The sequence below is a fragment of the Denticeps clupeoides genome, chromosome 11 (assembly GCF_900700375.1).
Source record: "Denticeps clupeoides chromosome 11, fDenClu1.1, whole genome shotgun sequence".
In the NCBI taxonomy this organism is placed as follows: domain Eukaryota; kingdom Metazoa; phylum Chordata; class Actinopteri; order Clupeiformes; family Denticipitidae; genus Denticeps; species Denticeps clupeoides.
The window spans coordinates 7,360,889-7,384,676 of record NC_041717.1 but is presented as its reverse complement, the minus strand read 5'-3'; the positions used below and the strand labels follow the sequence as shown (position 1 = coordinate 7,384,676).

Here is a 23,788-nt window from a genome sequence, read left to right as displayed (position 1 = left end):
CAAATCAGAATTTATCAACATATTTATTGTTTTGTTGGTGATAGTCAGCAGACTTTTCTTTGTTTTATTACTCTGGTTTTATTTTGGTCATTATATACAGATTGTTACATTTTCAGGTGGCACATGACCAAATGACACCTTATAGAAAAACAACCCAAATGACATTTAAACCTCATACAAAAACAGTCATACATTTTAATAACGATGCAAAAAGATAAAATAAACAATAAAAACTATTTTTTTTAAAAATCCAGAAATATCATCAAGAACAACCAAGTAATCATTTCATACAGACAAGACATGGACAAATAAATAAATAGATGTTTTGTATATCTATATGACAAAGTCATGGCTCATTTACAGCCCGGCACATTGCACATCTAACATTTTCAGCTCTTCAGTCTATGGCAAACCGAATAAAAATAATATCTTCTTGCATTGTTAATCTCCATACCCGCATGTGTCCTGTAGGTGACAGTGTGGCATGCCTCACACCCGGGGAGGAGGAGGCCTCAATGCCTGGACATGAAACAAAAACTCTTCAGATCCAAATAGACCATTTCCTGATTATATTTTATGCATGAAGGCAATGGTTAAATTATAAGAAGCAGGTCTTAGTTACCTGACGTGCTGCCATGAAGTTGTCGTACTGACGGGGACCTGGTGGAAGTGGTGGTGCTGATGGCCGTGGTGCCTGTAGGGATGTACAAAATAAATAAAATGTGACTCATTAAAAAACATTATATACGCTTGTGGGTGGATGTCTGAAACGGGTCTTAAACGGGTTTCATACCTTCTCAGGATGTAGTTGAGGGGTGCTTTTTAAGTGTTGATGCCTAAACTGAGGGTTGCTCACAGCTTGAATGGTTGGGGTTGGGAAGCTGGTAAGAACAGTGGGAGAAAAATTAACTGTTTTTCTTGCCATTGTAAATTTCTATTTCAGATATATAGTACAGGCCAAAGGTTTGGACACACCTTCTTATTCAATGTGTTTTCTATATTTTCATGGCCATTAACATTGGTAGATTCTCACTGAAGGCATCAAAACTATGAATGAACACGTGTGGAGTTATGTACTTAACAAAAAGTGGAGACCTGGCCTCCACAGTCACCGGACCTGAACCCAATCAAGATGGTTTGGGGTGAGCTGGACCGCAGAGTGAAGGCAAAGGGGCCAACAAGTGCTAAACACCTCTGGGAACTCCTTCAAGACTGTTGGAAAACCATATCCCGATCCTTCAAGGTGCCACTGAGGTGTCACTGAGCAAAGCACCGTCCCCACACACTGCTCCCCGGGTGCTTGTCATGGCTGCCCACTGCTCACTCAGGGTGATGGGTTAAATGCAGAGGACAAATTTCACTGTGTGCACCGTGTGCTGTGTTGCTGTGTATCACATGTGACAATCACTTGACTTTAACTTTAAAAATTTCAGGTGACGACCTCTTGAAGCTCATCGAGAGAATGCCAAGAGTGATCAAAGCAGGAATCAGAGCAAAGAAACTAGAATATAAAACATGTTTTCAGTTATTTCAGTTATTAAGTACATAACTCCACATGTTCATTCATAGTTTTGATGTCTTCAGTGAGAATCTACCATGTAAATGGTCATGAAAATAAAGAAAACACATTGAATGAGAAGGTGCGTCCAAACTTTTGGCCTGTACTGTAGGTGTGTCTGTGTTCCAGTCCATGAGTCTTTTCACCTAGACTGACGAGGGGCTTTCTGCCTACGCTTCACAAGGAAAATGGCCAGAACAATAAGAGCGCCCAAAACCAGCATTGCCACTGACACAGCAATTCCAATCACAACATCTGAAATGAGAAAACAAAAGACCCAGGTCAAGAACACAATGATTCATCGGCATAGATGCTTTTTTTTTCCCTGTTAATGTGCATTTACTCATGAGTGCTCAAACCTTGACCCACCTTTAGAGAGCTGCGTGCTGCCATCAGCAGTGTCACAGTTTGGAGGAAGCCACCCTGGTTGACACCAACACTCATTCTTATGGTTGCACTCCTGTAATCATTTCAAAAACACTTCAACGTATTTTGTGCCATAATTTTACACTACAACAAACTGACTTTTACCAACTATCTGCACAAAACTGGTGTCTTCTCAATGTCAAGAAGCGCCTTGTAAATTATTATCCAAGACGTGCGAAGCTGTACACAACTGGCATAGAGTTGCATCACTAAACAGCAATAACTCAGGAACCCAGCAGTCATGTTGCTTTCAGACGTCCGTCCGAGTTGAGTCAGTATTATTAGATTTTACATTATTACACTTACCCCATTGCCGCTGCACTTGGCTGAGCAGTTGGTGGCTTTATAGGCTACTTGTAGATCTACACACTCATTCTGGCTGCACACCTGGGCCACACAGAGGGAAGAACCCTTTGGTTACGAATCCCGATTCCTTAACTTCCAAACCACCTCTTCCCCAAAATAGCCTTGGCTATTTTTATTCAATTATTATTCAAATAGTCCAAACGGGAAATGGATAAAGTTTTTGACTAAAAAAAAATTGCTTCTTGGATAAACCTCAAAGGTTTATCTTGAGGCTGCTGATTCTTGAGGTTTTAAGCTGATATTGCTGCCAGTGGTGCAAACTAACTTCACAGGATAGGCCTTACCAGTCTTTCGCCACACTTGGTGCCTGTGTCCACCTGGCCGAAGTCATTGCTAGGGTCGTCATAGAATGTGGCTTTGCAATCACCGAACATCACATAGCGACCGTAGTTTGGGTCTTCCATACCTCCTGAGCAAAACAACTTTCCACACATCACGTCCCTGCAGAAGGAAGCTTAAATTACTCCACACCTTAGATTAAATGGTTTGCAAAATTCATGAACATTTATTAAGGTGACTTACTGTTTTTGACAAGGTATGTATTTGTCGGTGCGCTTGCAATAGGCATAGTACGTCCCTCTGGAGTTCTGGTTAAAACAATTCTGAGTCCCCAGTACAGTGCCTATAGGACACAGATGGACATTGATGAATAGTTGAATAATTAACTCAACACAATTTAGTTTCTCCAGGATTAATGGATGTTCTAAAACACATTCAACAAACCCCATTTCTTTCCATTTGCCATAAGCTTTCTACAAATCTTACCTAGTAATGTTGTTTCTGAGTTTTGTTGTGCCAAAAACGTGGCTTCTTTTACTATACATTTACACGCACACACAAACCAGATGAAATGCAGCGGAAGTTCATTAATCACTTCTGCTAACAAATTCAGTCAGTTTCCACTCTGGAACCCAAGGTACACCTAAGAGAACTAACATTGGTGCTGGGGCCTTCCCTGGGGTCAGGGACATCCCCAAAATACTGTCAAGAAGAGTAACTCCAGCAACTGCTTGCATCCGCAAGTTTGTTAGCAAAATAGTTCATTTTAAATGAACTATGCAATAAGAAAAAAAAAAAAAACAACTCACGTTACTATTTTCACGGTCAAATGATTAAAACATGAATGAATTAAATAAACACATTTTAAGAGAGTTAAGACCAAATCTTTCTATAATACATAATATTATTTATAAGTGTGGGAATAAAATAACATGCAAATGACTTTCTCAATAGTTCATTTGTCAAACCCTTTTTCTAATTCTGCTCAATGTCTGATTCAGACCATGCACCACCATGCAGTCCTGTGCAGCCATGTCTCTATTAGAAAAAACATGTAACAGTACATGCGTCTGAAATGGACTTTGTGGAGATTGTTTGTGGCTAGGATGAATTTTGTAGTAGTAGCCACATTACTTTAAATTACATTTAAATTCGTTTTTTTGACAGCCTTACAAGAAAGAAAAATGTAGCATGTAAAGCATTTTAGGCTGCAAAACACCTGAAAAAAATGGTCAAATGAACCAGCACTGCAGTATTGTTTCACTCACCTGGTCCCCACATTTTAACACACTGATTCTCCCGCTGTGGGCACTGCCCGTTGTAGCAGTAGCCCTTCTCATCCTGGCAGGGGTGTCCGTTCACAGCAAACACGTCCTCTGGACACCCCGCAGACTTCCCGTCGCAGTACTCAGGCAGGTCACAGTCGTCACGCTTCTTCCTGCACTCAGTGTTGCGAGGCACGATCTGTAGAAGGGGTGTGGAAATCACAGCTATGAATGTATACATGACTCATGAGTCATTTGCATTTAGACATGCTGGAGGAAATGATGCCACCTTTTTACATCATGTTGACATCAAAAATAACAGAACTGTCCAGATGCATGAATGTGAAACTTAGGATTAATACATATGAAGGGGGGTTAAAAAAAAAAAAAAAAAAAGAGGAATAAAGGAAAAACGGAGGTGTATGGGTAGACACCAAACCAGAAAAATGTCTGTAAGCAATGTATGAAGAAGGCTATTGGATAACTGTGAGCTGATCAGAATTAAAAGGTAGAATGAAAAGCAGGATGGTAGGTAGGTAGGTAGGCTGTATAGGTGGCTGAAGAAAACAAACAATGTGGGTGGACAGAATATAAAAGTTTGCATCAGACAACAATGGCCAGAGGCTCAATACTGAGCTGAATCGCTCCATAAAAACTGAGGTTATTCGAATAAAACCTTGAAGCATTGCACATGAGGTGGGATAAATTAACAAGAAAACGAGACATAACAGAGGAGTGGAACACAGGCCTAGAACTGCTCAACTGAAAACTAGCCAAAGAATTGTTGGATGTTGGACAGTAAAGTATAAGAGATGTGTTGGCTGAATGCTAAGTTGTTCAAAAATCAGCCGAGTGACCGAGCAGAAGGAATGAAACTCTTACCTTGCAGTTGTAACAGCAGTCGCCTACGGCACAGTCAGAGCCCTTGCTCAGAGTGCAGGTGGTGGCGTTGCAGCAGGGGTTCTTACAGTCCTGCAAACACATAACACATGCCAGCCCCATATTGTCATCTTCGGTCACCTCTAATAACCGTTTAGTCCTGTTACTCAGGGTCGTGGCTGCTGGGAGCAGGGCGGGGACTCACCCAGGGCTGGGTTCCAGCCCACCGCAGGACACACACACACACACACACGCCCACGTACCTGCAGACCAATTCACCTAATTTGGACTGCACAAGGAACCGGAGAAACCAGAAGAAAACTCGTTGCCAATGCAGGGAGAGCATGCAAATTCAGCACAACAAAGCTCCATTTGTCACTTAAAAATTATTATTTTTTTTTTCCATGTCCGTCTTTTACTTTTTTTTTTTTTTTTTTAACACGTGTTTGGAACCTGATGCAGACAAGCAGCTGTGGTTGGTTGCAGTGGGGGTTTGCCTCCCGCACCATTCTTTTGTGATTCACCCTAGGGGCGATGTGAATATGCAGGGTATGTGTAATTTAAATCTTCACAGGCCTGCCTGTTCCTGTCAAAGACACGTTTCTGTAACAAGGGATTCTTGTCTGCATTCTTATCTTCTTCAGTCTTGTGGAAGGAGCACCTTCTGGAAACAAATGCATGTTCTGATTGTACTACTTTGTTTATTCACTCTCAAAATATAATGTACAGTCCCCAAACATGTGCCATTTTGCCAGTGTAACGCTATGACACTTTACTTATTTTTTTCCCCACAAACTTCAGCCACTGTCCTCATAGTTTTTTGTCCTACATTTGTCAGGCCAATAAAAATACGAATAGAAAGAGTTTATTCACACAACACCACATCCGTCCTGCAGTGCTGTGCATGAGAAAAGGTTGTGCTTAATTTGGTGATGTGAATGTTGGCAACCCTAAAATCAGGGTAAATGAATCATTTTTCCTTGTCTGTTTGCCAAAAGTATACCAAGAGAGACATCTGACTCAAAGTCCGAAAACTACGGACTAACACAAGAATTAAATTTCCCCCAATGTCATGTAAATGTATTGAATGTGTTGCGCTACTCAAGAACAAAATTGTGTGAACCCTCCCAGGCACACAGGCAACTCACTCAGGTTGTATGGGCTAAGATGAATGGAAAAAAAAAAGTTTACTTTTGCACGTTGTGTAACTGAAGTAACCATATCTGGCATTGGCACAAATCACTGCCACCATTTCAAGGTTCCATTTGAGAAATGTAAAAATGTAGAACCGAACTATTTCTATGTTAACAAAGTGACCGAGATAATTCTTGACCAAAAAAAAAAAAAAAAATCAAATGAGAAAAGGTCACCTCTACAGTTCCGCAGTCGCACTCTTCTCCTGTCTCTTGGAAGCCATTGCCACAAACAGGCGGGGAGAGGATCTTTGTGTAGTCTGGCGTGTTCAGCATGCACTCGGGGTTCCTGCTGTTCAGAAACTGATTGTACTGGTCGACACTGCAGCTGCTGAACTTCTGCGGGATGGTGTAGCTGGAAGGAGGCATGGGCACGTGTGACTACCGGCAACCCAGGGCACCCGGGGTCGGTTCGAAACTGGTGGATCCATCCACTTACCTGAGAGCAGCAGCCATTATGCAGGTGCTGTCAGGGCATACGCAGGAACTCGTGTCGTGGTTCATCCCCAGATTGTGTCCCATTTCATGAGACATTGTTGCCCCCACTGCAGGTGCTCTTGGGTTGTGATCCTGTGAGGCACAATGACAAAACACATATTTTTACAATATTTCTGATATTTGGCAAGTTATTTTAGGAAAACCCTAAAAAAAACCCAGAGGAAAACCCAAAAAAGGAACCAATTTTGAAAGCCCGAATTTAAAGAAATGCCACCGGCAAGGCCAGGGCAGGACATGTTTTTATGCCCAGCTTGCGGATATGAGGGAACTGGGTGTTCAAAATTCACCAAATGCCAATGTTGGTTTTGAAATCCGATATACACATTAAATTACACCTAAATCAAGCAGTTCCGGTGAAGATGAATGCTAATTGCTAACTGTAGCAAGAGAGTCCTGTTGAGAAAGCAGAAATCCTTTAAAACATGCCTTGTGCAGGATTATCTCTCGCTAACATCATGTTAACAAGACTGGAGGATTTGACAAATAGGGTGATACCTGAATGACCCCAGTGGAGAGACTGGAGCAAAACGTCCCAATGAAAGCCAGTCCCACTGTCGGCCCGTCGAAGTCAATGCCTCTGCAACACAGACCAACAGGGATCACCTAAATATGATTTCATGCAGTAGGTCAAGGTCCTGTTCCAGCCAATTATCAAGGACATCGGGCTCCAGTTCCCATTTCACCCGTATCACTCTGAACTTAACATGATACGTTCTTATATTTTTCCACACTGGCTGCAATGTGTCTTACGTTACAAGCTGGGCATTATCGTGACGCTTGACATCTTGTTGACTATTCTTCCAAGTATTAAAATTGTCCAGAGTGGTGCCAGCGGGCGTAGCCACATTCATCTTGTCCTGGTCCGTCCAGATCTCCAACCCGGTGAGGGCAATGAAGGTGTTGAGAGGTTTATACACCTATGGAGAACCAACAAGGAATTCACAGGGTCTTTTCAATTATTTTTATAAAAGAGCAGAATGGAATGCTGGTTGTTTATTTGTGACAGTCGTGGAGCACATTGTGCAATTGGTGTCTCACAATGTTCACAAAGTTGACGATTTCAAATATCCGCTTCCGCACCTCGTTGATGTCACTATTATACTTCTTGTACTGCAAATGAAACAAATATTGTTATTGTGCCGCATGTGCATTGGACTTCCCCATTATTAGACCTTTCAGTCAGACCTTTCTTCCTTACCTCTCTGTTGTCAGCAACAATGTAGAGCTCAACATATTTTTGCTGCTGAAGCAGCGTTGGTCCCTGTCAAATAATGTATATACAGCCGTTTTAGAAACATTATAAGAAGGTTGAGAAAAAAAGAAATGCCTGGCGTATGACTCTGCATTTGAATACCATCGCCCGAGAGCGTGCTTTGCTGATCCTTGGTGGATAATCAGGGAACCAACTGGTGTTTGTTACTCCACAAACGACTGGTTTGTCTTGGGCATCCTCATATTTGATCACCGCATGATCTCCACTGCTGTCCTCAGAGACGGGTTCGATCAGGTACCTCTGGGCAGCAGTTTGGAAATAGCCCCTACGAAGTCATGGATATTAAATGTGGTCAGGGCCTTGTTTCCTACTATCTATGTCAACATATCATCAAGTCACACATTTGGTCAATCAAGTATACTAATTCTATAATGCTATACAGGATATGCAAATATAGTGTACTGCATGGGGGTTGGCTGAGTGCAAGGTCGCAGTAAATAAATATAACAAAATAGAACCAATGTTTATTTATCTTAAAGGAAAGAAGCTAACTAGCCTTTTTATTGGTGTGTATTTCTTCAGGATGATTACATCAAAAATCATTACAGATTGTATTTCTTGATTGATCTATTAATATTGGGACTGTGTGGCGGGGAAAAAACATGAACGCTTTCGCTTGACTCACAAAACAGGGGCTTAATAAACTAAACATGGCACATGTGCATATACAAAGAGAACAAAAAAGTGGACATGCACACATGACCCAATGTGCTGGTGATGGATGACAGAACGAGGCACGACAAGGGCACATTTATACAAATTACAGCAGGTGGAAAACAATTAGGGAATCAAGACAAACACAAAACTCTGGTCTGGAAGGTACGGAATCGGAGTAATAAGTAAAATATCCAAGATCGTGACATCTTATTTTTGTAAATCCTGGATTCAGCGCATCATAGTAACATCCAATTAATTCATTAACCAACCTGTCTGCTTTTTACAGATAATGTGAAAATGCTCATCAACTTTTGGGCACATCATTACCTTAAGCCATCACATGTGCTGATGCTGACCAGGGACTCTGTATCATTCACAATCGTTCCATGGTAATAGCAGTGATCCTGCAGAGGAAGTGATTGATGAGGGGAAAAAAGTAATAAAAAAGTTGTTTCAACATCTTAATCCTAGGACATATTTACACTGATCTATACATACCAAGTCTTTAGGTGTGGTGGTGACCTTGGTGCCATTCTCTGTGTAATGAATCTCACTGTAATCTTTCGTTAGCAATGCTCTGCGGCCCAGAGGGGGGAAAAATAATAATCTTCCTTTTATGGCAATTTTGATCAGAAAATTATTCAGACAAACAGTCTTTTGATAATGCAAAAGAGGAAGTGTTTTTTGGTTGTATGTTTCTTTTCCCCTTTTGCAAAGTAGACACCAAGTCAGACTTACTCATTCTGCTCGAGATGCATCTGGACATCTTTCCCACGCAACGTCATTCCATACTTCAGCACTTTGGATCTGGTAGACTGCGACAGCACATTGCACAATTTTATAATGCTGAACAATGTGGCAAACTATGACTAAATTGGTTAAATTTATACTATGCTGCTGAAGAGCCAGATACAGAGAACTATTTAGCAGCTTTTAGCAACTACAGTTCATTTTGTACATGATAAAGGTGAAGGATGATGGCCCACCTCCGCCTCTCTTTTATGCAAGTCGTGCAATCTGACTGGTCGGACGACATCATACACCTTAATGCCGTCTAGCTCAAGGATTCTGCACACTGCGTATAAAGGGTAATTAGCAATTAATAATTTTAATGCATTAATTTGTATCTGAAATGTGTGCCAGCATTCACTTTTTTATTTATTTATTTATTTTGATAAAGCTCAATAAATTCAATATTTATTGACGTCTAACTGGAATAATTTATTACTGAGACATGTTGCGGCTTAATCCCATTTGGGCCAAATTGAAGAGGGTTGTTCATTTAACCACTGGAATGTAAAACCATAATTGGATTTTGCATCGTAAGTGTAGGGAACCGAACTAACTTACATTCAAGCATGTCTCCTGATCTTTTCATTGTGTTCTGTGGTGCAGCCAACAGAAATGGTCGATGATAAAAAGATTAACCCTCCACCCCAGAGTTTATGCTTAAGACCCTTGCTCAATACCCATGCTCAGGACAGATGACAAGTCTTACAGAAGACAAGCTGAAACCTGCTTTGGCAAGGATGGACATTCTTCCTTAGCTGTCACTGCAACTCCTACAAGAGGAACGGCCGCTGAGACACTAAGTTTGACTTGTTTATACTGGTCCATTGTCTCCTAAGAGTTTTTTTTTTCTTAACTGCAGCAATACGGCGGGTAAGATGAGGCGAGTGGCGCTGTTTTGGTGTTAAAGTCCACTCAGTTTCGTTACTCAGTGAAAAGTATTCAAAGCACAGTCACTTTGATTTCTGTCTAAGGTTGTGCTGCCTGCTATATAAAATAAGTGGACAAATAAGTATTAAAAGATAAAATTGGGTCAATTGAGTGCAAATACAATACACAATTACTGTCCTCATTAAGTTATAATTTCTATACATACTGTATTTTATTACATTAAACAACAGTAAAAGATAACTCAGACATTATGAGCCAAAACACATGCCTTGAGACCCAAAGACACAATATTTTTCCCACCTTGACTTTAAGAGCTCAATTTAAAGTCCTCATGGCAGGTGGTACTTGAGTTACAAAGTCATTGTGAAGTTGAGGAGAACGTATCCAGTAGCTTACCTGCAGTATCGGGTGATGTAAATAGGGTAAAGATCCACAAGAGGAGACATTTCCTGGCCATTGTCAGCGTGTGGACACACAGTGAAACTGGAGAGATTGTCCCTGAGCTTTATGGGCCACCTGCATGTCTGCTTGCTGCCGCCATAGGCCACGCCTTTCATGGGCAGGTACAGCCTGACATGCATTTCCTGCTTGTCATTGTGTGCACAGCACTGGCTGCAGGAAGAGTGTTCTTTATCATCCCAGACTTAAAACACAGACTGTGACATCACTGCACCGCAAATCCCACCATCGCAACAGAGGGCTGTGTCACGTGTAACACCGAAACTGCAACAACATGGAAATATTGTTCATAATGAGAGTTAATTAATTAAATAAATAATTTTCTCTATTATGTCAGTAAATAAATAGCTTACCATCAAAACGTTTGCATGTCTTTGTACCTTGTGATTCAAAAACCGGACATCAGCAGATTTGTCACCTCAAAAAAGAGGAACAAATGTCACTTGCAACATACGTTTCTTCTCAGAACACACAGCCCACTCAATTAGGAAGTAATAACAGCAATTCCAAAAAAAAAAGACGTTTTTGCTTCCGTAGCCCTGATTTTTCTTCTCCGACTGTGTACATTCCTGGGTTATATCCGACACACCAACTCAGCGTCAACAGGACAATATGGCCAATTCTTGTGCCGCATCCTTCTTCATCAAACGAGGCCTTTGTATTTTTTTTCTGTGGCATTTCTGACCCATTCTATGAAGCTTGCACAAATATCCTCTTTCTCAGGCCAAATACCGTCTCAAAACCGAGTTTTTTCTTATCACGGAGTGCCTCATCCAAGCCACACGCCTTGAACCCTAATCAGATGTCTGGCCTGTGGTGTCATGTGAAGGTGAAACCCGTTTGCATTATTGTCTCCTCACTTAAAACTGGAACATTGTCATTTTATTGGACCTGGATGATTTGTCTTATAATAAATGTCTTAGTACCAGTACAGTACAGCCATATATGGCAACATGAGGAGAGGGGGTTGGTTTCGGAATATTTACCTACGCTGTTATCAGTGGGACGACTGTTATCTGGCATGATTTGGATCTCTTTTGTTTCGTTCTGTTTGAGTTTGAGGGTCCTTTTGTGGAGGTTCATCATGGAACAGACCTGTAGATGACATGTATTAAATTGAATTCATTGTGTATGTAATATATTTCGAGTTTTGTCGGTGTGGAAAAATCCCGCACTTCCGTGAGATTTGACCTGCTGAGGTAAGCCGATCTTTTGTTGCCTGAAGCACAGCATATGACTGCAGAAAGAGGTCATTGTAGTTCATAATCACCGGCTTATGTAAACCTAACAGGTCTGAAACTGAGATCACAGTAGAATAACAGTGATGTGCAAATAATAATAATGTCCTGAATCTATTACTATTATTTCTCAATAAGTACGTATGGAACATAGTGCAAAACCAGTTCAGCACCTCTCAGATTGAAGACCAACACTTTAAGTACAGAGTACATCATGATGGCATCTAAGACGGCTTAAAAACGGAAATGAACCCCATAATACTTTTACCCAAGGGAATTTGCAGTGAGAGGTATGTATACCGTGCTCATAACATTTGGTTGCACATAGCTGTGTTGGCATGAAAGAGGTCCTTTTACACTGCGGATGTGATAACGGGGGGGGGGGGGGGGGGGGGGGGGGGGGTGGTGGTTATTAGTTAACCCGTCTGTGCTCTGACTGACTCATGAATGAATCATTACTGCAGGCATGGTATTTGGTCATTTTGAGATTTTACAGGCACAGTTTATGATTAACGTAATGTTTTTATTGTACATGGCTGTGCAGCAGTTTAGTGGTTGGGCCTCCCACCCCCGAGATTGTGAGTTTGAATCGGGCTCTGCTTTTGTGTGTGTAGTTTGCATGCTCTCCCGGTGTTGCTGTGGGTTTCCCCCACTGTTGGCATGTCCCCAGTGTCCTGGAAGGGGCTCTGTCAGCCGCAAGCCTGCTTAAGCAAAATCTGTTATATTTCAAGGTAGACAAAATTTCATTTCTGAAATGTTTAAGTATATTTTAAAGGTATGTTCACTGTCTTCTTAGATATTGACCACAAAAACCATATTTTTTTCGTGTGGGACCACGATCAGAGTTTTGCCACTTTGTCACTTCCAATTAGACAACCATTCTGTGGAGTGAAGGGTCAGAGGACGTCCAAAAGAAATGCTGTTTTCCAGCCTTCATTTACCTGCCAATGATCCATAATTATTAAACCTTCTGAAAGGAAAAAGGAAAGAAAAGTCCTGGATTTGCACTGGAGGTCCAGAGTCGAACGAGTTTCTGTTTTTCTGGAGTAGACATCTGAAGTCCTTACTAGAATTAGGACATTGTGGTTGTATGCCTCAGCAAACATTTTCTCATCCACAACCATTGTGACCACGAGTCCAAGTGGACAGTCAAGATGAAAATATAAATGCTTCCGGCTGGAATAAGGTGACAAAGACACTCTGACGGAGAATGTGCCCCAAATGTCTCCATTGTATTTTAGTGTCCTCTACTGGATGAATGTTAAAACAACACGTTTTTTTTCATTCCTGACACCTAATCATGCACAAATGAAATATGGATGGATGGATAAGGTTGGACACATAAAATAATGCAGGTAACAAGAACACAGATTCATATTTGTATGGTAAATATTACTTACAAGCTTGTTAAACTGGTTCATCCTGCCCTACAAGCAGTGCAAGACACCAAAGACACATCCCTACTCATGCATTTGATGGCCTAGACAATGGCTACTTGAATAAAAGGTTAAGTTGGATGTTTTCCATCCTCTAGCAACTACAGAGTGACTTCTCTGTGACGACACAGAATTGTCTGTCTGCTGTTCAGGAAAACAGTGTTGGCAGCAGGATTGGTAAAGGTGGGTTTTATTTACCACTGTGTTACCATCAGTTCTATTTACAGCATTTTTAACAGAAATAACATTCATTCAAAACCACTGTTTTGAATTTTACACAAACATTTAGTTAATACATGTATATTTATGCATTTGCACCAAAAAGTCTAGAGTAATAATAACATGGAACGAAAAATTACATTGACAAAAAGTAAAAAAAACAAAACGAAGTTTTACTGACATTGTCATTAGGTGTAAGTAATTTAAATGCTAAAGAAAGCTTAGGTTTTCTTAAATAGCATATGTAATTGATACCTTCTCTGTATAATTAGCAAAAAAAATGGGAAAAACAATCACAGATTTTACAAATTCCTGGGTTGTTGACGTAAACATTGATTACTGGGGACAGTTCATGAGTGAATATACTACTGTTCAAAATTTATTTTTTTCCAAGAAAAAAAAAACATGAATTTGATGAGAAAATCATGACTCAATATCTGCACAAATGTAGAGAGACTCATTACAATATTCCAGTGGAATATTGTGTTCATGAAAGTCTGCCACTTAAAAAGTTCATTGATTATTAAACATCTAAAATAGCCAAGGTCTGTTTTTGATAATTAAAAGTCATTTTGTATTTCCAAAAATAAAATGTTTTATTGTTTTTTTTCCCTGTTGATATAAATATTTTTAATTAAATGAGTCTAAACGACTTTAGATTTTTCAGTGTTAATCCACGTGTGTGTGTATGTAAATATACATACACACACACACACATTTGCATTATAGGATGCCAAGTTGCACCTGGGCCACCAGGTGGCACAAATAAACAGCTGGGTCCTAATCACCCACAGGTGCTTCTGGTTATTAGGACCCTTTATATGTTTGGGAGTGCTCATACTCCCCTGTTGTGATTTTGGTCTGTGTGTTTCCGGCCAGTGAGCGATGATTTCTTTTGTTTGATAAATTCACTCTATTTGTGCTTGTGAGTCCCTCACCAATGTTACACATTGATTTTTTTTTAAATATATCACCAAATGTGTGTGTAGAACTTAAAACAGGGTTTTTAAATGTTATTTCTGTTTCAAAAATAAACATCATTAAATGACTAATTGCAGAGGTCATAAATAGTCAGGATTATGTATAATGAAGCAGGAGAGAGGTGCCACTCCTTGTTACTTGAAAGGCATTAAAAGGCACAGCAACATAATCAGTGCAAATATTACTTTCAAATCCTGGTGGCATTGGCATAGATGCATGGCACGTTTAATCAGGATGGCATAAACTAAATAATAAAAAAAAAAAAAACTTGCTGTTATGTATGTCTACATCTAAACAATTGTTCCTGCTATTAGCTCTTATTGGCTGCTAATTCGGTTTGCAGTCGTTGTGCTGTTTCTTCCAGTCAGATGGTGTGCCAGAGGGAGAGATTAAACCAAGGTGCAATCGGAAATGGCATCGTTTGTTTATGGGCCATTTCCTCACTCTAATTTGATTTTGTTTGCGAGGGCTTTTATAGGCCAGCTGATGGCTTTTTTATCTGGACAGAAGGGAGGCCTGATTTAATTCACAGACGCCCGCTGTTTAGTCAGTGGAGTGTTTAGCACCGCCGGGATCATTAGTTATGTAATCGTCTGTCTGCTTGCTGTATGGAAAGGGTGGCTTGCACACACCTTGAGAGGTCCGTTTTCCACCTTGTCACAATATTTTGTGTATTTTCAGATGGCCAGGGCCGCAAATGCAGTCGTGTTGGCATAATTGCTTGTAAATGTAGTGTCACCACTAGAGGGCAGCCAGGGTGCACAGTCCATCTCTAAGAGGCCAGGTACACTCCATTCAGCACAATATCCAGTTAAACTCCATGTCTGCCTGGTACAACATATAGAAATGTCAGATCGCATCCCATACACTTATTAAACACATTAATCATTATCAGCTACTGACCACATGGTGAGTTTGATAAGCAAAGTTCTCATAAATCAATGAAAATACTGGGTACAACATATGGGTCTAAACCTTTTTTATAGTAAGATTTAGTTTGAGTAAGTTTAGAAACTATGATAAAAATGTTATGAGTAGAATTTAAAAAAATCTACTTTTTAATATAAAATCTTAAAACGTCTTATAACTATATGATGTAGTTTTCCATCGGTGTGACTAATATAGATTTTAGTTTAAGGACTTACTCCAATTGGCTGGACTGATGTAACGTTGTGGGTGGTCTGTAAGGACCTCAGCTGTGAGAAGCATTTAAGAAAGCAACATTCACTCTCCTGTTCCACTGATATTAGGTCAGTGACCTGCTTTCCCCATTGTCTGACTGATGACAATCCAAGGCCTCTGTGGTGAATTATGTTGTCCGCAGAATATTTTTTTCTTTCTGGATGGTCTGTTGGAACCAGTTGAAACCACCACAGATTTTTTTTTTTTTTTTTTTTTTTTTTTTTTTTTGCTACCGATGCTTTAACAATTAACCACATTTCGTCACATCTGACTCACACATCAGAAAAAGAAGACCGCTCGCTCACAATATTCCTTTCCCAGTTTCATATTGATCTAACAGACCATTTAATTGGCCATTAAGTGTTCCTTTTGCAAATATAATAAACTGCAAAATAAATAAGATATATCTGAACATTTCTAAGCACAGTTTAAATAAGTTAGAGCATTTTCTAAAAATTTATATTAAAATAGCAAAGACTGATTTAATTGTAGCAACACACAATAATTAACCATTAGTAGTCCCACAGCTAGAGCTACAGCTAGCTATATTCATTGTTTTATCATTTTCTTTCTTGCATTGGAAGACGCTCGTAGACTTAACCTTTAGCAAAGACATGAAATAAACTTCAATAAACCATGGATAGCTGTGCACACACAAACATGAGACTGAAATATAAGTAAGATTATAACATAATCTTTGTTTTTCTGAAGAAATCAACAAATAGCACAATTCAAACAAGTCTATCCAAGCAAATTCCACTGTTAATCATCCAAATCATGAAATCCATGTCATCAAAGTTGCCATAGCACAGAAATAGCTGAAGAAATATATATATATATATTAATCAGATTGTCCTTTTTTTTTGTCATGTCTTACAAATTAGCCACATATCAGAAGAAGCTGAAGATCTGTGGCAGCGATTACTGAAATCTAATTCCGATCCTGCAGACAGGGAGTTCCCACGTTGCCCGAACTTGTGCACAGTCCAGGGTGCACAATAGGACTGTCATCCCTTTTGGGCTGCTTCCAGCTGGCCAAGTACCAGGTAGGAGTCCTCTCCTCACTGCCAGAACACTGAGAGGTAAAGAGGAAACTGGCCTGGACAGCCGGAATTGTTGTCGCTACGTTTTTTTTTTTTTTTTTTTTTTTTTCTGTAGCAAATGTAAATTAGATTTTCCATTAATCTGACTAGTGACTGTTCATTGTTGAAGACAAGATATCTAATTACATAATCACAAATGACAGAGTGAGATGCCATTCTGCCTTGACACCTATGACATATTTGTCTTCCTCCTGAGTATATTAATAGACTATTATAAACATACAGCTATTATTATCTGGTCATGTACTTCTAAGGAGAGCAAACTGAACAATCGGCTACAAACAACTTCTGTTAACTCAGAGAGAACAGCTTTCCTTTGTGGGTCTCTGGTGGCATGGTTTACCAGTGTTATCCAGAAGATAACTTGCATTGATTTCAATAGTTAAGCAAAAAGATGCTGAACTGATCTAAGACCAAACTTGTTCATCCACCCAAAAATGTGAGTTTGATTCCCACAAAGTGGAATTCAAAACTGCATAACTGGGAAGGAAACGGACCAATCTGGCAACAAAGGCCCCCATTAGCAGACTGAAAAGGGTGGTAGAACCAGCTCATCCTATTGAGTAATAGCTTTTTTTTTTTTTTTTTTCTGAGATTTGATTCTCTCCGAATTGCGTGACCTCTTCCCTCATTTCGATTCTCACTTCTGTTTCCTCACATTTTCTGTCGCATGATTGTGACCGCCGTGCTATTACCACAGGGCCTTGGCAGGGTGGAGGCAGAGCACTGCCTTCTTAGAATTATTATATGTTAAAATGTGTAAAGAACAAGATAATATAATATGTAGATACTCGTGTTCTGAATGTATGTTTTTATCCGCTGCCCCGGGGTTACTGGCGCTCACGTGAACGATACGGCTGAACCCTTTACAGTGTAAAATAATCAGGGTCACGGAGGGCAGAGTAGCTGGTCCTATGGAATGTGACACTGTGGCCACCCAGGATGGGTAATGTGCCTCTGTGCTCCACCCGATAGTCTGGATGGGGGCTCTGAAGACAGACGAGCCGTTCTCCTCCACCGGCTTTTCTCAACGTGGGAAACCGAAAGCTGTGATCACAGGCCAGTTTAAGCCAGTTTAGACATCGTAACACTGGCAGCCTTGGTGTGGTGTGGTGTGGTGTGTGTGAGTGAGACACTGAGTCATTTAATCTGCACACTTTGGTTCTCTCCCTCTGTGGGTCAGTCCAGGAAACACAAGCTCTCGTCTCCACGATGCGACGGCAGCCTCCAACTGCCCCATTGTTGACTATACACCCTGGTCCACCATCTGGAAGGTTATGCAAGCTCCTCTGAGAAAACTGCACTAATCATCCAGAGCCTGATTTCCTGATGCCACTCCACAATCACTGCACATATCAGTGAATTATAACAAATTGCATCTCACACAAAAACAGATTTTTGCTTGCGTGCCACTGACCCTGCATGAGGATGGGTACAGACTCAAAATAAACAGGCGAAGGGCAGCGGCAAACTGAAGCACCGCAGGTCAATGTTTTCCATCATAACTGTAACCCTATATGTTCTTACGGTTTCTCAGAGCAGAGCCCTGCTGTTCCTTGTTCCAAGTAGCTGTTCTCTTCCACAGGGTTATGACTGCCCACGGCTACGGACTGCCAAGTAATGTGAGTAACAGTTTGACCCGGTTCAAAGCGCAGCCAGTTGATAGGCCCCTTGCCAGAAAGTGCAGCCAATGTTTTGTGCCCCTGCACTTTGTGCTATACTGTTGTACTCGGCCCAGGGGTCGTGATTCACCTATTTATTTATTTATTTTATTTTAATTTTTTTTTACTGCTAGGTCCTTTTGCTTTCCATTCCCACTTCTGCTGAGTACACAAAGCTGTGTTTTTTTTGTTTTTTGTTTTTTGTGTCAATGTACTGACATTTGCATCCTGAGCTGCAACTTGGTCTCTTTATGTGATTTTTTTTTTTTTTTTTTTTTTTTTTTTTTAATGCGTCCCACTGCAAAGTCAGCATAATTGCAATTTTCTTAGTTAAAGGAATAATCCACCTTTTGAACTACCTGTAAAATTGCAGCTTATAGGTAAACCTTTGATTTAAGCCACAGCGCGTCACTTCTTACTGTGGCAAGTTTAACCTTTTATCAAGAACTTTTATTTCTGAACCTTTTATGATTTCACAGATATATATATATATATATATGACAAATTCTGTGTTCAGGGAAAAGCTTTCACTCATTCAATTTTTATTTTTATATGGTCCTTTTTACAATGTACATAGGCACTTTGTGACAAACAAATAGTCCAGTGCTCAGTCCTTGCCCCAGGTGAGCAAGCCAGAGGCAACAGTGGCCAGGAAAAAAAAAAAAAAACTCACTCTAACAGGACGAAAACTGAGAGGAACCTATACTCGGCAAGGGGAACCCATCCTCTTCTGGTCAGTACTGGATTACAATGAAATATATCCCAAAAAGAGAAGAGTTAGAGATGAGTTAGCAACAAGTGACAGTAACTGAGCAGAGAGCTGGACATTTCCGGCAGCGCTAACTACTAACGGTGAGGGGCATTACTAACGGTGAGGGGAGTGTTGTTAAAGGCTTGACTGCATACATGGGTTTTAGCCTGGTTCTAAATACTCATATGGCATTCAAATCCTGTACATTTCTCGAAATATTGTTTCGACGATTTGGGGCTCTATACGCAAATGATCTATTGCCATCAGTGACTTTTTGTGTACACGGGGGACAGCCAGTAAGCCTTCTCCCAGAGAAGGAAGGGAGCGATGTGGGTTATGAGATTTTTAATAAAACATGTTATACGTTCAGTATGTTTATTAGAAGGAAACACAAGAAATACTTAACAGTGGTAATGGTGGGTTTTTTTTTTTCTTGTATACTGTTGTCATATAATTGAATCACAAAATGGGCGTCGACAGATTGGATCATTGTCTGGCTACGATCCTAATATAACATAAATTCTGTTGGGATCATCTCAAGATGAACAGAAAAAGACAAATGGCCGATCAAAGTGCAACATTGTCACCGCCTTATGTACTGTACACGTTTAACATGATAAATGATATGTTGACTACAAATTAAACATGAAAATGTGCTTTCATTTCATGACTTCATAATTTCATGCCTCTTCCATTTTCTAACTCGTATGACGTAATAATCTGTTTTAGCTCTGACAACAGTACAAATGTTGGCATGTTGCAACATTAAATCAATATTTAATTCAGTACGTAAGCCAATGTTTACAGTTTCTACTGCAAACTAAACAGACTTGGCACAACAAATTGTTGAAGTCACTGTATCCCACAACTGCTATTCAAACACGCAGAATAAACAATTCATGCATGAGCAGGAAACGACAGAACAGCGAGGACCGGTTTGGTGGAAGTCTAAGGTCTGATTTGCCACATAATTGTACTTGAAGGTCTAATCATACTGGTTCTTCATCCTGCATTTGTCCCGTGTTAAAACAGAGGCCAGTCTAAACCAACCCCCCTGGTTAATGCAGCTTTCATAGCTACATAGTTGGTGGCTTTTTTTTACCATAAAGACTGTCATTTCACATCGCCCCCTTGTGGTCTCCATAAGCTATTATTCCAGACTAATTTTAAAAAGGCTTAACTGTACAAATAGTTATGTGCGCATTTTAAAATGCTAATTTAGTTTTTTTTTTTTTTTTTTTTTTTTGCATTCTTTGTGGTGTGTGTGTGTGTGTGTGTGTGTGTGTGTATACATGTATAACCTGCATGAGTATAATAGTAGTTTACTAACCCACTGCTCTATAAACCATGACCCCGAATGTTTTTGTTGACTGGATTTATAGAGCAACACATTATAAGAATGCAACCCACCAATCGACTTTGAATATCTGATTTCAAAATAGACACCTTCAAAAAGACAGACTGAGTTGAAAAGTGTCCCCCTGTGCCTGGAGCCAGAGATGTGAATCCAGCTGAGTTTTGTCTCCACGGGATGCACCGTTGGGAGGGACCATGACTGGACCTTTTGATCTCCACTAAATTTAGTGCGCCCATTGTTATGATTTAATGCAGCGCTCTTGGCTCGGACCGCAGGACAGTCCGTCGCTTGAGGCAGTGCTTCCGTTTCCCCCGTCAAGAGATCTCATTGTGTTCTGTCTCTGCACTTGAACTCCCAAGTACTTAAGGTCATAAATATTAGCTTTCTCCCCCCGGACACCCTTTCCGTACGCGGCCCAGCCTTCCCAGTCGCCACTCATAACTGTCATGCCAGTCTGGGACGAGAAAATGTCATGCGTCCAGGCGGCGCTCTGGCACATTCTGGAAGAAAGAGGTGCCAAGGTGGAGCTGTCTGAAACATCAATAGGGAAAATAACTCACATTCCGTGCCTTTGTTTGGCTGGAACACTCATCCCTGGAGATGTAATAAACACAATGCATGAGTTTTGTCATAATTTGAGGCATGTGCTGTGCTTGCAAAAAAAAAAAAAAAAAAAAAAAAGACTACAACTGCATCGACTGGAGTTAAACAGCCGGTTAATGCCAAACATTGCAGCCAGGAAGACTGTGTGCTCAAGACAGCGGTATTTTAGTTGTGTTTATATTCGGCCATGAAACGAAGCCCACAGGAACTCGTCCATCTGTTATCAGCAGGCATCAGCAGAGTCAGAGAGCTGTTACCTTCCAATAAACAAGCCAGTCTTTCGGCAGGGAAGGCCCAGAGTCATTTATAGGCCTGCGTCTTACAGGAAAAGCTCGTTTGACCTGCATTTGGAAATGCGCCCCCGTGTTTACGGTGAAATAAGTAACAAATTATTAAACTCTTCATAATTAAATGAGTAACCAACCGCAAGGACCTTTTATTGTCCATTTAAAGCTGTGGGATCCGCTTTAAATAAAAAGAAAAATACATAGTCTGCAACCATTAGTTCTGATTTGCATGTCAATTGTTGGCAGCCTGAGATGATAAAAGTTGACCTTTTTGGTAAAGTCTGAGTAAAATGAGCCAGAATCCCACCACATCCTGTTTTTTCTTCTAGCACTTACAGTAAATGAATAAGGACCCCATAGTTGTGTTATAAATTATGAGTGTGTGTGAAATGTTGAAGAAAAACTAAAATGTTTTATCAGAATACATATTATTCATAATTGGAGTGGGGAAAGTGTCCTGTGCTTTACCATGGTATGGTTTTGGTAGTTTAATTAACGCATGCATGGTTTGCAGCATAGCCTCATGAGATACTTGTGAAAAATGAATGCAAGCTTAGTGTTTTTGTCTCATGTGTTCACAACTGAAACCTTAGTTTGTCACATATCAATAGTGAAAGAATATACATCACAATATATAATTTCATTATTTTTCAAATCCTTAATTCATGCACTGACAGTCCAAAATCTACAGCATCAACATCTTTTGTTGCAAACAAACTGAAAGATTCCAATCTTACCGAACTGAGGCCAATAACTAGATTTATATGAAGAAAGAGGTTGCACAACTAACTGATAATACATTGTGACTCTTCCAAAGTGAGACATTATCCCAAATGTTTCTTATAGTATTTATTAACTTATTGGGGCGGGGCTTGTGTTCTTTTCAGTGGAGATCCCATGGCCAGTGGTGGCCAAGCTGGTAAGGAAGCAGAGCCGTAATCGGAAGGTTGCTGGTTCGAATCCCGATCCACTGAGGTGCCACTGCGCAAAGCACCTTCCCCACACACTGCTCCCTGGGCGCCTGTCATGGTTGCCCGCTGCTCACTCAGGGTGATTGGATAAATGCAGAGGACTAATTTCACTATGGGTTATGCTGCTGTGTATCACTTTTTTTTAAATAACTAATACGTAATAATGTATTGGTGCTCGTATCTCTTAAGCCAATAAAATATCTGTTAACATATCTTTATTCCTGTGAGACCCGAAGACATTTCCTAGAGTTATTATGTGCCACCCTGGCCCGTATTTCATCACCGTGTCGGTATGCGTCCAGTGGGATGGACGCGCCCGCTGACGTCACGCCTGTGGGCGGGTCCCTGCGGCGCGACCCCATAAATAGCGCGGCGGCGCGGCGCCGCAGCGAACCTCCCGAGCCCCGCAGCCGGCAGAAGCCCAGCAGGCCTCGAAGTTGGCGACCCCGAGCCGCAGGCGAACAGTGCCGCGACAGGCGGAATGTCGAGCTACGTGTACTCCGACTCCCACCGCGTCAGCCCGTCCGTGCACGGGAACCGGTTCGACACGGCGCACCGCAAGAAGGCCGCGGCCAACATCTTCGAGAACGTGAACCAGGACGCCCTGATGAGGCTGTTCCAGAAGACCGGGGACCAGAAGGCGGAGGAGCGCGTGCGCAGCATCTTCTCCTTCGCGCAGGACCCCGAGGAGACGGCCAAGGCGCTGATGGCGCTGAAGCAGCGGAAGAAGGACAAGTTCCTGCGGATCGCCGGGATGCTCCGGCACCTGCTGAAAATACGCTGAGCGGAACGTGGACGGATAACGCGGAGGAGCCGGCGAGGAGGGGACGCGAACCCCCAGAACCCGCCGGAGCCGCCAGACCCAGACGCGTGACGTCAGCGGCCGGGTCTCGGCGAACACTTTGCATTTTATAAATGCGCCGACTTGAATCGCACCTTGTAGGTGCGTGTAGATCTTCTACTGGTGCACAACAAAAGAAAGCGGACGGACGGACGGACGGACAGAGAGAAGAGAGACAGACAGAGACAGTGAGACACACACAGAGAGAGAGAGAGAGACTGGTGCCTGAAAATGATGCCTGTCAACCTTAAACTGCCTTGTCTCTGTACCATGCCATGCCTGCTACAAGCTCTTCCTTTAGTTGCCACTAATTTATTTGTACTAAGTTTTTGTTAAAAAAAACTAAAACTTTTTTTTTTTTTGTTTTTGTATAATAAATTATTCATGAAAATTACTTTTGGCCAAAATCTCTTTTCTTTTTGCTTTCCAGGATGCACAGTTTCACGAGGGAGGGGGGGGGGGGGTCACATCAGCTATTATGTGGATGAGCTGTTTCATAAGGGGATTCACTTTTCACAGCAGATTAATCACAAATATGATTTCTCGCCAGTAGTATCGGGGTGAGGGTGCGATGTGGGACAGATTCGCGTCTGGCGTTTTAATGCCGAAAAACGAAATAAACCAG

The 23,788-nt window shown here is 41.1% G+C and overlaps 2 protein-coding genes across 3 annotated transcripts; one reads left to right on the top strand and one right to left on the bottom strand.

Moving 5' to 3' along the window:
* Positions 1 to 59: 59 nt before the first annotated feature.
* Positions 60 to 10,992, bottom strand: LOC114799998 (zinc metalloproteinase-disintegrin-like batroxstatin-1). 2 transcript variants are annotated; one of them, XM_028997041.1, is made up of 23 exons: positions 10,887 to 10,992; positions 10,471 to 10,686; positions 9,381 to 9,469; positions 9,133 to 9,209; positions 8,893 to 8,971; positions 8,722 to 8,798; positions 7,819 to 8,002; positions 7,663 to 7,725; positions 7,503 to 7,574; positions 7,215 to 7,381; positions 6,960 to 7,041; positions 6,406 to 6,536; positions 6,144 to 6,321; positions 4,777 to 4,866; positions 3,898 to 4,093; positions 2,873 to 2,972; positions 2,635 to 2,791; positions 2,291 to 2,371; positions 1,928 to 2,018; positions 1,705 to 1,813; positions 794 to 881; positions 623 to 694; positions 60 to 519 (listed from the first exon to the last, which is right to left on the bottom strand). In XM_028997041.1, the coding sequence occupies exons 2-23, from the start codon at positions 10,529 to 10,531 to the stop codon at positions 490 to 492; spliced, it is 2,274 nt and encodes a 757-aa protein (XP_028852874.1). In that variant the 5' UTR covers positions 10,532 to 10,686; positions 10,887 to 10,992; the 3' UTR covers positions 60 to 489. The 2 variants fall into 2 exon arrangements, with proteins under 2 accessions (XP_028852874.1, XP_028852875.1); XM_028997042.1 differs by lacking the exon at positions 9,381 to 9,469.
* Positions 10,993 to 22,701: 11,709 nt separating this feature from the next.
* tcima (transcriptional and immune response regulator a) lies at positions 22,702 to 23,557 on the top strand. Its single transcript, XM_028996802.1, has one exon. The coding sequence runs from the start codon at positions 22,804 to 22,806 to the stop codon at positions 23,104 to 23,106; it is 303 nt and encodes a 100-aa protein (XP_028852635.1). The 5' UTR covers positions 22,702 to 22,803; the 3' UTR covers positions 23,107 to 23,557.
* Positions 23,558 to 23,788: the final 231 nt, after the last annotated feature.

Excerpts from the sequence above, each read along its gene's own strand:
- LOC114799998 (XM_028997041.1), bottom strand. The coding sequence starts at position 10,531 with ATGGCCAGGAAATGTCTCCTCTTGTGGATCTTTACCCTATTTACATCA. Across the intron at positions 7,382-7,502 it reads TCGTCAACTTTGTGAACATT|GTGTATAAACCTCTCAACAC; the intron begins GTGAGACACCAA and ends GGTTCTCCATAG. Across the intron at positions 6,322-6,405 it reads ATAATGGCTGCTGCTCTCAG|CTACACCATCCCGCAGAAGT; the intron begins GTAAGTGGATGG and ends GCCTCCTTCCAG.
- tcima (XM_028996802.1), top strand. The coding sequence starts at position 22,804 with ATGTCGAGCTACGTGTACTCCGACTCCCACCGCGTCAGCCCGTCCGTG.